Below are 13,890 nucleotides of genomic sequence, written 5' to 3'. Positions count from 1 at the left end.
GTGAGGTGTCACCTCAATTATGAACTTTATTCCCTAATTAGACCCTGATAACCCACCAATTGCTGTCTATTTATTGTATCACCCTGTTTAATATCTGAAATTATCTTCTTTATGAATTATTTATTTTTCTGTTGTCTCCCTGCCGTTCTCAGGTAACCACCAGGAGAGCTGGGACCTTACCTGTCTTGTTCCTTACTGTATTTCCTGCTTCTAGAATGGTGTCTGGTACAGCGTATGTACCCAATGAACACTGTTGACTGCAAAAAGGAAGAAAAAAACTTTTTAAGAGTCCCTCTGTTTATCCGGATCTTCTGATTACATCATGCTGCAACTTTTATTTAACACAGCATAAATAATAGCTACTATTTATATTTTCGAATGTTATATTTTCACGTGTTACATTTTCAAATGTTCTGTTAGGCCTGTTTCAAATCTTATTTCATTTAATCTTTGCAACAATCCTAGGTGTTGGTGTAATATCCTTGTTTTTCTGATGCAGAAGCTGAGGCTCAGAGAATTGAAGCGTCTCAAATAAGTGGCAAAGCAGCGTTCAAACCCATGCTTGTCCGACTGGAAAGTAATCAAACCTAAAGTAAGCATACTTGTAACATGCTTTATTTATTATATCTGTTCCCAAGTGTTCTATATCAGGGCCATATCAGTAAATGCCATTACAGAACACTTACCACACTGAGAGCTCAGAACAAGTTTTACTTTCATATTAATAATGAAGCAGTCAGTCGAAAGTACAGAGATGTTTATAATTGCATTGATCTTTGAATGGTCAAGTAAGCTTTGGCATTCTCATTTGTTTAGGATTTGATTTGTTTGTTGTGTCTGCCAGGACTCATGAGAGGAAAGGAGAAATCGTTGAGCTACAGACTCAAGCCTGATAGGCCAGGAGGAGCTGATGTCAAGTTTTGGATTCGGCCCTGCAACTGTGCAGGAGGCCTCGACCTGTAGGCAATGGGCTCGGGGCTGATTCATTCAGGCTGTGAATCAGGATCTTAAGAAGAATTGAAAACAGGACCCATGACCCTAGTCTTGTTCTCTGTTCCGACTGCTAACTGCTGACTGCCATCAGCTTCCCACGCTGTGAATATGGAGAGCTGTGTAAATGCTGACTGACAAACAGGCTGAGAGATAATTGGCCATCATTTCTGGCTGGCAGACTTTTTTGACTCTTTTCAAGGCTAGTAAAACTTTTCTGCCTTGATTCTTACATCCTGGCCATTCTTAGAGAAGGGAGGTGGGACTCAGAGGAGGGTCAAACAGTTGTTCACTTCAGGTTCAAGGACGTTTCCAGTCCATCCAGAGAGCACCAGGGGGAGAAGGTTCAGGAGTGGTGGTACCGGTCGAGTCAGCTGCCACGGATCCTGGCCATGGTCACGGGCATCAGGCACATTCGTGACCACCCCTGGTGGGCAGGCAGCATCCTCCACAGACTCTCTCCCTCACGCCACTCTATTTCCTCGCCCACCTCAAGCCCTCAGTGCTTATGTTACCACCATCCCTTCCTGCTAGGCTGTCTCCTGAATTACACTGTGCTAAGAGTCTCTTCCCCAGCCTAGAGTTCTACTGCAAGAGCCACTTCCAGGACTGGAGCTTCAGAAAGGGTAGTGTCCGCTGTGTTTTTTTAAAAAAATTTTTATTCTTATACAATTTTTAAAGGTTACTTTCCATTTACAGTTATTAAGAAATATTGGCTATACTCCCCATGTTTTTCCATCCATCCTTGAGTCTATCTTACACCCAATAGCTCCTACCTCCCACTCCCCCGCCCCTATGTTCCCCCCACCACTGGTAACAAGTTTGTTCTCTAGATCTGTGAGTCTGCTTCTTTTTTGCTATATTTACTAGTTTGTTGTATTTTTTAGATTCCACATATAAACGATACCACACAGTATTTGTCTTTCTCTGTCTGACTTATTTCACATAGCATAATGCCCTCCAAGTCCATCCATGTTGCTGAAAGTGGCAAAATTTCATTCTTTTTTATGCCTATTATTTCACTATATATATATATATATATATATACACCACATCTTCTTTATCCATTCACCTATTGTTGGACACTTAGGTTGTTTCCATGTCTTGACAATTGTAAATAATGCTGCTATGAACATTGGGGTGCATGTATCAGTTGAATCAGTGTCTTCGGTTTTTTGGGATATATACCAGGAGTGGAATTGCTGGGTCTAGTTTTAGTGTTTTGAGAAAATTCCATACTGTTTTCCACAGTGGCTGCACCAGTTTACATTCCCATTAACAGTGTACAAGGGTTCCCTTTCCTTTTCTTTCTTTTTTTTAAAATAAGAGGCTGCTTGCAATATTTTATCCCTTTTTTCCTTTATTTTATTTTATTTATTTTTGGCCTCGCTGCGTGGCTTGTGGGATCTTATTTTCCTGACCAGGGATTGAACCCGCACCCTCAGCAGTGAAAGCACGAAGTCCTAACCACTGGACCACCAGGGAGTTCCCCCCTTTTCTCACTATATTTGTTTTCATCCAAATATCTCCTTCGGAAAATCCCTGCATTGATGCTCACCTATAATAACACGGGTGTGTACAAAGGTTACCCAAGGACTCAATGCAAAGGAAGGAAATTTATTTTTTAGGCCCTTCTAAAGTCTCGAACATCTTTTGTGCAAAGTAGAACCATGGGGATCAGATCACGAGCCAGCCTTATACTCTCTAGTGCCGGGCACCACAGAGCAATGAGACGCAGTGAAAAATATAAAGCCGGATTTCCAAACATGTTAATGATCAGAGGAAAGAATAGTACTTGTACATTAAACATTAAAAGGGAGGGGCGAAATATTTTTCTTCAGCAATTTTGGGATGCGAATATAGGAGAGGACAGTAGAGTGTGAAATTTTAATGAAATATTCTGGCTTTTAGGAGGAAAAGCAAATTGAGGAGGGCTGAAAGGAAAGCAGGATATACTGAACGGAGCTAGAGGTCAATCTAAGAGGAGTGGTTTTAGGATTAGAATAGACAGGAGGCTGGTTTAGGGAATTTCATGGACCAGAATCCTGGGGTACCACTGTGCCTGGGGAGGCTGCATATGCTTCAAAGTCAAGGAGTGGGGCTTCCCTGGTGGCGCAGTGGTTAAGAATCCTCCTGCCAATGAACACGGGTTCAAGCCCTGGTCCGGGAAGATCCCACGTGCCGCAGAGCAACTAAGCCTGTGTGCCGCAACTACTGAGCCTGTGCCCTAGAGCCTGAGAGCTACAACTACTGAGCCCACGTGCCACAACTACTGAAGCTTGAACGCCTAGAGTCCGTGCTCCGCAACAAGAGAAGCCACCGCAATGAGAAGCCCGCACACCACAACAAAGAGTAGCCCCTGCTCACCGCAACTAGAGAAAGCCCACGGGCAGCAACGAAGACCCAACACAGCCAAAAAAATAAATAAATAAAATAAATTTTTAAAAAAGTCAAGGAGTGGATATGGGGCTCCAGTAGGAAAGGACTCATGTGTGCCGATTGAGATTTTCCAGCGACAGAGCTGGGGAGGACGGGCAGATTTTCAGGCAGGTACACGGAGCACCTGCACCTTGATTGACCCATCAGTCATGCAGCTCACAGAAGTAGCACAAACATGGGAGCTGTTCCCAGGGTTGGCTGAGCTGTTACTGAGGGTCAGAGGAAGCCTTAGTTGTGGGCTTGTCAGGCTGAGCTCTGATGTGGCCTACGAGTGAAGTGGGGTGAGTTGGTGCCCAGACTAGGGCACATCACACAGGCATGGGCAGTGGGCCTCAAGGGGACATGAAGAGGCTCATGAATCCAGATGCCTACAAGGAAGGAAGGGAGTCCACATGAGCGTCTGGGGAACTTGAACAGGAAAACAGGTCTTTGCCCTACTTTCAGGGGTTTATTCTCATCCTATCCTGGTTAGAGCTCGTCTCTGCATGGGCTGCCTAGAGAGAAATGCAAAGAGGTGACTTGCTTGGAGAAGCCCTCAGTGGAAAAGCAGATATCACGTTCATTACCAGTGTTTCCCTTCGTTAAGGGCTGGAGCTGGAAGCCAGGCAGCTAACTGGAAGGGACCAAAGGGGGATGGTCTGGAACAGACGGGGATGGTTTATGTTTATGCTAAGTTATTAGAGTAACTGAGGCTGTGCACCCATTCCTCACCTTGGCTGTATCCATGGGGTGGAGGGTATGGGACCAGGTGGGCTGCAGCTCGTGTCATGTGGAGCGCATGTTGTGAGAAGGCAAGAGTGATGACTTTACTGGCATTGTCTTAGCAGCTGGATCAAACCTGACCTGCAACACCAATTACTACTGGATTTCAGATACATGAAAAATACATTTATTATTATTATTGTTATTATTGCCAAACTGAATGGGATTTTCTGCTTTTATTTTTTGACATGGTTTTAATTGATGCCTTAGGGAAGGGTGAAGGGAGCAAAGCCTACAGGAGGAGTTATGATGGGCTACACAGGCCTCTCATTTCAGAAACTGGGTCTTCTAGAAAATAAATCCTACTGGCTTCTCTAGGGATGGTGGTTTTGAATATTACTTAAGAGCAGTCCCCTGGGGTGAGGGCTTCCCTTTGGAAGTAGCAGCTCATACCAAAAACCAAACATAAGCTATGCAAGGCCAGTAACCATGTCCGGAAGGTGAATGGTAAGAATGCCATTACTTTATGTTTGATTTGTTTTTTGAACTTCCCTAAAAAAGATGGGAGGTGGGTCAGAATTTCTTGTACTCTGCTAAAGGTTTTGTTGAATTCATCTGCGAGGTTGGAGAAAACTCACAAAATTGGCCCTTCCAGATTGTTCTCTAGCTTCTGAGAAAGTAAGACAGCTGGCTGAGCGTGGGTGGTGCCAGGAGAAGGCACAGAAGTGTTCCTGGTAGAAGGCCCCCCAGCGTGATCTTTCGGAAGAAATGTGCTCCTGGGACCAGGACCCACCCTGCAGCCTCAGCCTCTCAGTCCCCGGGGGCACTGAGGCTGCTCTTCCAAAGAACTCTTTGGTTAGGGTTCAAAAAAGCACTCACTCATCCCAGGGAAAAAGTCACCTGCAAAGGAAAACTGCACAGGTAGGCAGTCTCCTTCAGTGGCCTGACGTTACCAAGAGATGGAAACGCCCCAGTATTTCTATTCCTCTTTCATGGCTTGTATTTTCTCCAAGGTTAAAATGCAAATGCTGCCAGGGTAAAGGTATTTTACCTGGGAAAGGAATGTCTTTGTGACCTGCCCTGATTTGAAGCCACACCCCCTTGTAGGACTGACCTTGGGAAGATCCTAAGAGAGTTCATTGTTTCTTGGGCGGAGATTGCTCCCTGGAAAAGGAAGTAGTCTAGGCAGCTACAAAATGCTAAAGAGTGTTCAGCAGGCCCTCATCCTGGAGGTCCTTTACAAAGGCCTTCATTACATTGTTAACCTCTGCAAAAATGGAAAGAACTATATTCATTTTTCTAAGAATGGTAGGTAGGGGTCACATCGTAAAAGCCTGGAGATGTCACGCTAGGGAATTCAGACCGGATACTGCAGAGAACTGTTCCAGAAGGGGAGTGACTGGCTCAAATATACCTTAAGAGAGTCCCTTCAGGCATCAGGATGAATGGGAGGAAGGTGGGAGGATTTTACAATAGTCTAGGAGGGAGCTGAGGGGGACCTGATGTTAAGCTGGGACTGCAGGGGATGGAAAGGAGAGGGTGGGTTCAAAAGAGAGGAGCTAAGGCTGACTTGTATTGCTATTTAAATTGGAGGTTGAAGTAAACATATTGAAAATCAGCAAAGTTGATTTGAGAGTAAAATGCTAACACCGAACAAGGCTTTCCTGCGGGGAGTGGGATAAGATTGGGGATCCTGATGAAATGAAGGATTAAGCTAAGCAGGACGGCTGGGGGGATGGGGATCGTAGTTAGGACTAAAGTCCCCACTCGCTCTTTGATACGGACAACTGAGGTTTGCTCGGTACTGTGAAAGGAGCCATGAAGATGCAGCTTCCAGACTCCAAACATACCGGCCCCCTGGACCCCTTCTGTTCTGGAGTCGCCTTAGCACTAAGCGTTCTGTAAACTGCTGCACGGTTTTTGCAACCATGCAAACAAGCATGCAACAAACATGCAACAAGCATGAAGATTAGTGGCCCTGGCTTCTTGCTTACCTATACATTAAATACGTATATTCTGCTTTATAATCATTACCATGGAGTCATATCCAGGTGGGTGACTTCTTGAGGCAAAGAACAGAAAAGTGTCTTTTACGACGTAGAGTGTCAACTACAGAGGAACATCATCAAGAAGCACTCACAGCTTAGCTCTGTCATAGGTCAGTGCCACCCACTGCCCAGGGGCTGAGGGCTGCTGGTAATTGTTGCAACTTCACCCATTGTCTCCCAGGCGTATCAGGCCTTGGCAGGATGTGGTGGGCGCCACTCTCTGCTTTCTTTGAACGCTCTCTCTTTCCGCTCCGGCCAGTTCATTAGCTGGCAGCAGGCTGTGGCCTCCTCTCCCACTGCAGCCACCTGACACCGCTTTGGGCTTTGTTCCCGCCCTACTGGAACTCGGTGGCAAAATCAGATCCAAGTCAGCGTTATCATGGGGACTGCAGAAGCAGCCTGTTCTCGGGGTTTAGATGTTCCTCCGCATTTGGCTTTTTTTTCTCTGCTGCCATCCTAGCGATCTCCCCGACCTCTCTCTCGGGCTCTGACTCTAACCTATCCATTGGAGGTCTACCATAAACTGCACTCTATTTGGGGCGTCTCAAAAGGGGCCGGCACGTAGGGACGAGGCAAATCAGCTGGAGAGAGAGGAATATGCACTTAACCCCCTCTTAAGGCACACAGTTCTCTGTCCCCTAGTCTCACTGAGAGGCCTTCTCCTCTTGCCTGTGTGGACGTAAGTGCCAATTCAGAGGTACGATTCAGGAAAATAAAATATCGCTTCTTGTGGGGCTCATAGAGAGCCTTCTGTTCACATTTTTGGGAAAAGTGTAGACCAATGTAGGTAATGTACACATGACCTGGGTGTATAGGGTATAGGAAAGCCTCATCTACTGGGACAGAATACCTTTCATTATGGTTGGTCTGATTCATTTTTATGTCATACAAATGTTAGCCGAGTTTTTTGTTTTTAATTTTCAAATTTTGGGGTAGCTAGATCCTAGGATTATAAATGGAACCTTCAGGAAACTAGATAAATGCAGGTGAGGGGTGGAACAGATGTCTAATTTCAACGTAAACCTGAACAATGTGGTCCCAACAAAACCTATTGATTTTTAGTTTCTCGTCCCTCCTCTGCAGCACAGGAGAGAAACCAGCAGAAAAGATGAACAAAATTCCCAAGGGAGTTTCTAGTTCTTTTGTTTTTCTTCATCCACTCATCTCTCCACCTTGAAGAAATTATATTTAGGACCCTGGTGAAATTCCGCCGCAAAGCATTCCTTTCAGACATTTTGTCCTTTAAGAGAGACAAAAAGCCGTTCCAAAGAGCTGATCTCACCTTTTTGTTGGAGGCTTCCGTGCTCTGTCAGTCCAAAGAATATTCTGCTAATTAGTCAGACAGCCGGTGAGTTAGGGCTGCTTGGTTTTTAAGGGAATAGGAATCGTACAAAGTGTAAGCATCTCTGACAGCTGGGATTTCTGCTTTCAGTTCCTTTGAAAGCAGAAATCCCAACTGAGTTCCTCTCCGGTGTGATCAAAAAAGTCCAGCCCTTCTGTGGTTCTGCGTAGCACTGAGGATTTGAACACAGGCCTGTGTGTGGGATGGAAGAGGAAACTTGCTAGGAGACAGGTCTGGGCTAAACTGCAGGGCTGGGTCGTGGGAGAACGGGGCTTACCCTTTTAGGCACTGAAGAGTGAATCGGAATTTCTTGGCTCATTTACTCCCATCATCTGGACTGGGTTGGCTTATTGCCCTTGGTCGTCTTTAACTTTTTCCTCTGTTCTCGTGTGACTTGTCATATACCAGTGAATCACAGCATTGGGCTTTAGAATCAGACAGACGTGAGCTCCAATCCTAAATCTCCCTGCCTACTTTGGGTGAGATTCCTAATCTCTATAAGCCTCAGTGTTTTCATCTGTAAAATGGGATAATAATAGCATCCAGGGTTACTGTGAAGATTAACCACAATAAAGCATAATGAGTAGCTGGCCTATCGCCTAATCCATTGTAGGTGCTCAAGAGATTATTTCCCTTCCTGGTCCTGGCTTTACAGTTGAATAGCTGGGAGACTTTTAGCAAGTCATTTAAATGTTTCTGGCATCAGTCTTCCTTATCTTTAAATTGGGTAGAAGGAGAACACAACAATAATGCTTGCTCACTGGGATGGTCTGAGGTGTCCGGACACATGTACCTGTGGTTATGGGCGATGGCCACCCCTGTGAGACCTGACCAGGGGCTCAGGGGCTGACCTCACAGCCATTGCCCTTATGGGATGCAAGAGTGTCTGGCTTATGTTTGAAAGGGGTCAGAGCGTGCGTCTCCCCAGAGGTGGGACAAGCCTGAGGGCATACTCCTCGCAGGCGGCCCTCCTAAAGGCAAATAGTAAATTGCTTTTCCTTTGTAAAGCGTGATGGTTAATTTTTATGTGTCAACTTGGTTGAACCACAGGATGCCCAGACATTATTCTAAGATGTCTGTCAGGTTGTTTCTACATGAGATTAACATTTGAATGGGGGTGGGTAGAGTGAGTAAAGCAGATCGCCCCGCCCAAGTGTGATGGGCTGCGTTCCATCCAAGGAAGGTCTGAACAGAAATAAAAGGCCAAACCTCAAGGGAGTAAGAGGGGATTCCTCCTGCCTGAGTGTCTCTGAGCTGGGACGTTGGTCTTTTCCTGCCTTTGGACTTGAGCGGACACATCAGTTCTTTCTGGGTCTTGATTCCTACCGGTCTTCAGGCTGGAACGTACTCCATCTGCTCTCCTGGGTCTCCAGTTTGCCTCCATAACCACATGAGCCAATTCTTTATAATAAGTCCTTCACCTCCCTCTCTCTCTCTCTCTTTCTCTCTCCTACTGGCTCTGTTTCTCTGGAGAACCCTGACTAGTACAGAAAGTCTCTCATTTGTCACTCTTTCCTCTCTCACTGCTTCTGTCTTAATCCAGAGGCTTCTCATCCCAGAATATGAACAGTAGCAAAACTGATCTTTCTGCTTTCAGCCCTCAGATGAGTCTTTCTAAAATTCCAATTACCTCTTGTCTTTTTGCTACTCAAAAACTCAATGGCCCCATCACCTAGATAAACTGAAGACTCCTCGGTCTGATATACAAGACCCTCCTATCTGGCCCACTTTATCTTACTTCCCATCATTCCCCTCACAAACTCTTCACTCATCCACCAAGTTCTCACCACTATTTTCCAAAGACGATGTGCATATTCTCAACTCCTAGCCTTGGTCCATGTCCTTCCTCCTGCCCAGCACACCTTTCCCTTCAGCCCATCCTAAACACACCCTCATTTTTGCCATGCGGTTGTTACAGCCGTTGCATCTCATTGGTCTGGGAAACAAGTGCCTGAATTTCTGAGCTTAAGAATGGTTACAATAAGTGAAGCTGGGAGGGGAAGCAGGTTTGATGGGGGAATGATTTGGTAAACCTTGGAGATGTCAAATCTGTGGCAATGGCATTTTGGGGGTATTCTTTCAAAATCACATTGGATTTCAATGAGAGAAATGTTGTTCAGGGGAAATGTTTCTTAAAACTGACAATCTTCTTTTACTCTAATTTTAAAAGTAGAAATAGTTTGATTGTTTTTTTTCTAGTTAGAAAAGAATAAAGAATAAAAGGATAAAGTTTAAAAAGACTAGAAAAAAAGAAGAACTTTCCTGGCGGTCCAGTGGTTAAGACCCGAAGCTTCTACTGCAAGGGGCACGGGTTCGATCCCTGGTCTGGGAACTAAGATTCCACCTGCTGCACAGGCGCAGCCCAAAAAAAAAAAAAAAATTAAAAGAGCATTTTAAATGTTTTAAAAAGAAATGATGTCACACATACTCTTTTCAGACATTTTTATACATTATATTCAACAATGTATTGTGAATGTCTTCCACAGCAATGAACATAGCTCTAAATAATAATTTTTAATGACCACGTAAGGGTAAACTAAAATGTATGTAATCAATCCTATACTGATGAATATTTAGCTTATTTCAACTTTTCAGTTCTGTAAACGACCTCATCATGTACCTCTAATTATTTTCTTCAAAGAAATTCCTCAATGTGGGACATAATAGTTTGTATAGTTGAGTTTGGAAAATTGTATTGATTTTTAGAGACAAAATTTGCAGGTGTTCATTGTGAAAATAGAAGAAAATAGAGAGATTAGCAAAACAAAGATAAAATAACTCACAATTCCATCCGCTAGCGATAAACTATAGCTAGGTTTCCATAGCACTCCATCCTGGAGATGATGGAACACTTACTGTATTATTCTGATCATTTCCTTCTATTTTCCTGTTTGCCCAAGTGGTTGAAATTTTATCTGGATAGTCATTGATGTCTTTACACTTTACACATTATGACTGTTTTTCTTTCGAGCTTATACGTTAGGTGTCTCAGCAAAATCAAGATTAATTCTGGGGGCTTCCCTGGTGGCGCAGTGGTTGAGAATCTGCCTGCCAATGCAGGGGACACGGGTTCGAGCCCTGGTCTGGGAAGATCCCACGTGCCGCGGAGCGACTAAGCCCGTGTGCCACAACTACTGAGCCTGCGCGTCTGGAGCCTGTGCTCCGCAACAAGAGAGGCCGCGACAGTGAGAGGCCTGCGCACCGCGATGAAGAGTGGCCCCCGCTCGCCGCAACTAGAGAAAGCCCTCGCACAGAAACGAAGACCCAACACAGCCAAAAATAAAAAAATAAATAAATTTATTAAAAAAAAGATTAATTCTGACATGATACGTTACAATGTATCAAGAGGGAAAGTTATACCTCTACTGCTGTGTCTTATCAACTATATATTTAAATTTTTTTTTTTTTTTTTTTTTTTTTTTAGCTTCTGGCTCCTGCCTTGGAAACTGGATACGGTGCCACAATGCTGTGTCACCTCCCTCCAGACACACAGAGTTCAGCCTGCTCGGATCATGTGGTAGGAACTTCCCACTCATCCACATCATCAGCTTTTTGAGGAAACAGTACTTCTCTCTGGGTTATTCCATCGTTTTATTCTTCTCCTCCTATGCCTCTCCGTCACCCAGGACTGTGCCTGGTGAGAACCCTGAGTTCAAAGAGCCTCTCTCCCTCTTCTTTAGACTTCACTCTGCATAGCACTGTATCTGCCTTACAGTAGCTGCTTAAATAATCAAGTTTTGAAGCAAATTATCCACCGGATTAGTAAGAGTAGGATGACGAGAGAAATAGGAACAGATGACTTTCCTGGCCGTTAGGCATTTTTGCCTTCCTGGGGCCTTCCTCCACTTTAAAGAAAAGACTTAAAACTATATTTTACAAACTGCATTAATAGAAAAATTAATTTAATGCAGGCTGGATTTATTATTACATATTCATCATTATTTTATTACTTTCCCCTCTGATTTTAAAAGAAATAAAATCTTTTTGTAGGAACTGTGCCTGATGGATAAGGTGCCCATCTGAGTTTTGAAAGTTAAAAGAAATGTGATGCTAGAGGGAAATTCCCCTTCTGGAATTGGCCAGGTTTTTACTTTCGTGCTATTCATTGAGAGTTTGCTATAGTCCGAGGAATCCGCTTATGTGAATTACTCTTACGTAATCACCACACCAGCCCTCTGTGTTAATTACTACAATTATTTCTCATTTTACAGAAGAAGTAACCCAGGCATCCTGGGACAAAATTAAAGCCAAACTCATACGGTTAATAAATGGTGGGACTGGGATTTCATTCATTGCACAAATACATCTTGAGCATCTGCTGTGTGCCAGGCGCTGTCCTGGACACTAGGAAACAGCAATGAGCAAACCAAAGTCCCTGCCCTCGTGAAGCTTCATACTCAGCCTGATTCCAAAGCCTGTGCACTTGACTCCTGTGCCCCAAGTCAAGCTTGTAGGCTTCTCCTATTCTGTGGGCTGAGGTTTTACAAGCGGTGAGGGGCTCTATGTTTTGTGAATGGACGGTCAAGACCCTGGCCAGAATTTCACCTACCTCTCTGCCTCTGCATATGAAATTAAGGCACAGCTACTCATTCCCATGGACTCACAGGCTCTTCCATTGGGGATCCCTCTTCCATTCACCCTGCCCTGCCTCGGCAAAGACCGGCATGCCTCCTGTCCCCAGTGTTGTCATCTTAGTCTTCCACGATTGTCTAACTCACGGGTGCTGCCGGACATGCCCATCTGGTCTGGTCCTCACCCCTGTTTAAGACCCTCCATGGCTCCCAATTGCCCTCAGAATAAAGCCCATATTCTCCAACCTGGCCTGTCAGGCCTGTTCTCATGTGGCTCTGGCTTGCCTCCATCCTCACCTCATTTACCTTCTCTTTTCGCTCCCTTGCTCACCACTTTCCATTCCTAGTGAATGAACTAACTGTCATTCTTCATTAGTCAACAAGCATTAATTGAGCACCTACTATATGCCGTGCTCTGTGTAACATGCCAGAGTATAAAGAAGATGACCCAGTGTCTGATCTTTAGATGCCTACAGCTTGAGACAGAAGAGCAAAAGGAACATTGTGCATTCTGTGAGTAGGACGAAAATACAGAAAAGCATGCAGTACTATGGGAGCCCAGGACACGGCAATGATACCTAACCCCACAGGGAGGAGAGCTCGTCCCTGAGGGCAGGTGGGTAAAGCCAGAGGCTTCCCTTGGGATGAGGACGGTGAGCCTAGAGAACAAATGGGGGGAGGTGGAGTGGTGAAGGCAGAGGGTGCTCCGCCCTGGGGGCCAAGGCAGCAGGTTCAGTCTGGCTGGGGCAGGTGACAGGTAGGCAGGGACCAGATCCTCGAGGAGGGGCCGGGGTCCCTGCCCAGGGGTTTGCATTTACCCTGAAGGCTGTGAGGAGGGTTGTTAGCAGGCATATGAGAATGATGCCAAAGCTGGTATAGTAATGGAGGTGGTGGAGATGGAGAGAAGTGGGCAGGTTGGAGAGATGGTGAGGAAGTAGAAAGTCCAGGACTTGGTGTCCAAGTGGATGTCAGCATGAAAGGAAAAGAGTGCAGTGATCATTCCCTGGCTCCTGGAACACTGTGATCTCACTTCCCTCCGTGTCTTTGCACTGGTTGCTTGTTGCTTCTGATTGGACCTTTTCTCCCTTTTCACCCAAATGATTCTGCTCACCATTGCCACCGAACTCAGGCATCACCTCTTTCTGGAAACCCTCCATATCTGTCAGGATCTAGCCGGAAGGAGAGAGCACGTTATCACTGAGCACTTAGGGGGAATTAGTAAAGGGACTAGTTATAAAGGTGTGAGGGGGGTTTAAGGAAACCAGAAATTGATGGTGCAGTACCCCAGGGCTAGGAGTACTGTTACCATCCCAGAGGCTAGAAAGGACCAGGGAAGAGATGGTTTCTAGAACCGCAAGGAAAGAGTTGTGTGGCAAGGACTACCTGTCAGGAGCTGCATCTTTCAGGAACAGAGGCAGCCAGTCTGCAATGATCCTGAGAGGAGAAATCCCAGAGAGAATTGGCACCCCAGACTTTCCTCCTTTCCACTCATCTTTTGCTTTATCTCTTCATTGGCTGAAGCCAAGTGGACACAGCAGGCGTGGGGGCCTACTGCTTGCAGTCCCGACGAGCCAGCCCCAGGGCACAGAGCAGGGTGGAGAGAGGGCCTGGAAGACACCTGACCAGCCCCAGCCCCAGTCACTAGCAGCAGCCTCTCCCATTAGGTCCCGCAACACCCTGTGAGTCTCACCATCACAGCATTGCTCAGGCTCCCACATCCCCACACACGCTAGACCGTGAGCTCCTTGGGGGGCATCGGCCACGTCTATGCGTCTTGGTATCTTCCATGCCTAGCACG

General features: G+C 45.5%; 1 protein-coding gene across 3 annotated transcripts in view; it reads right to left on the bottom strand.

Annotated features, from left to right (window-relative positions):
• LOC309822645 (uncharacterized protein) overlaps window positions 1–6,457 on the bottom strand; it is a 41,920-nt gene extending 35,463 nt beyond the window's left edge. For 2 of the 3 annotated variants that reach the window (XR_014296762.1, XM_082654622.1), the window contains exons 1-2: window positions 6,166–6,457; window positions 181–257 (exon numbers count right to left, since the gene is read on the bottom strand). Coding sequence is in view for 1 of the 3 variants with exons in the window: in XM_082654622.1 (XP_082510748.1) it covers window positions 181–257; window positions 6,166–6,168 (80 nt within the window). In the remaining 2 variants the exon portion in view is untranslated. Of the gene's footprint in view, window positions 1–180; window positions 258–6,125 lie in introns of all 3 variants that reach the window. The other variant, XR_014296761.1, reaches the window with a different exon arrangement.
• Window positions 6,458–13,890: the final 7,433 nt, after the last annotated feature.

This window comes from Grampus griseus (genome assembly GCF_964374135.1).
Source record: "Grampus griseus genome assembly, chromosome: 5".
In the NCBI taxonomy this organism is placed as follows: Eukaryota; Metazoa; Chordata; class Mammalia; order Artiodactyla; family Delphinidae; genus Grampus; species Grampus griseus.
This window is presented reverse-complemented; position numbering and strand designations above follow the sequence as displayed.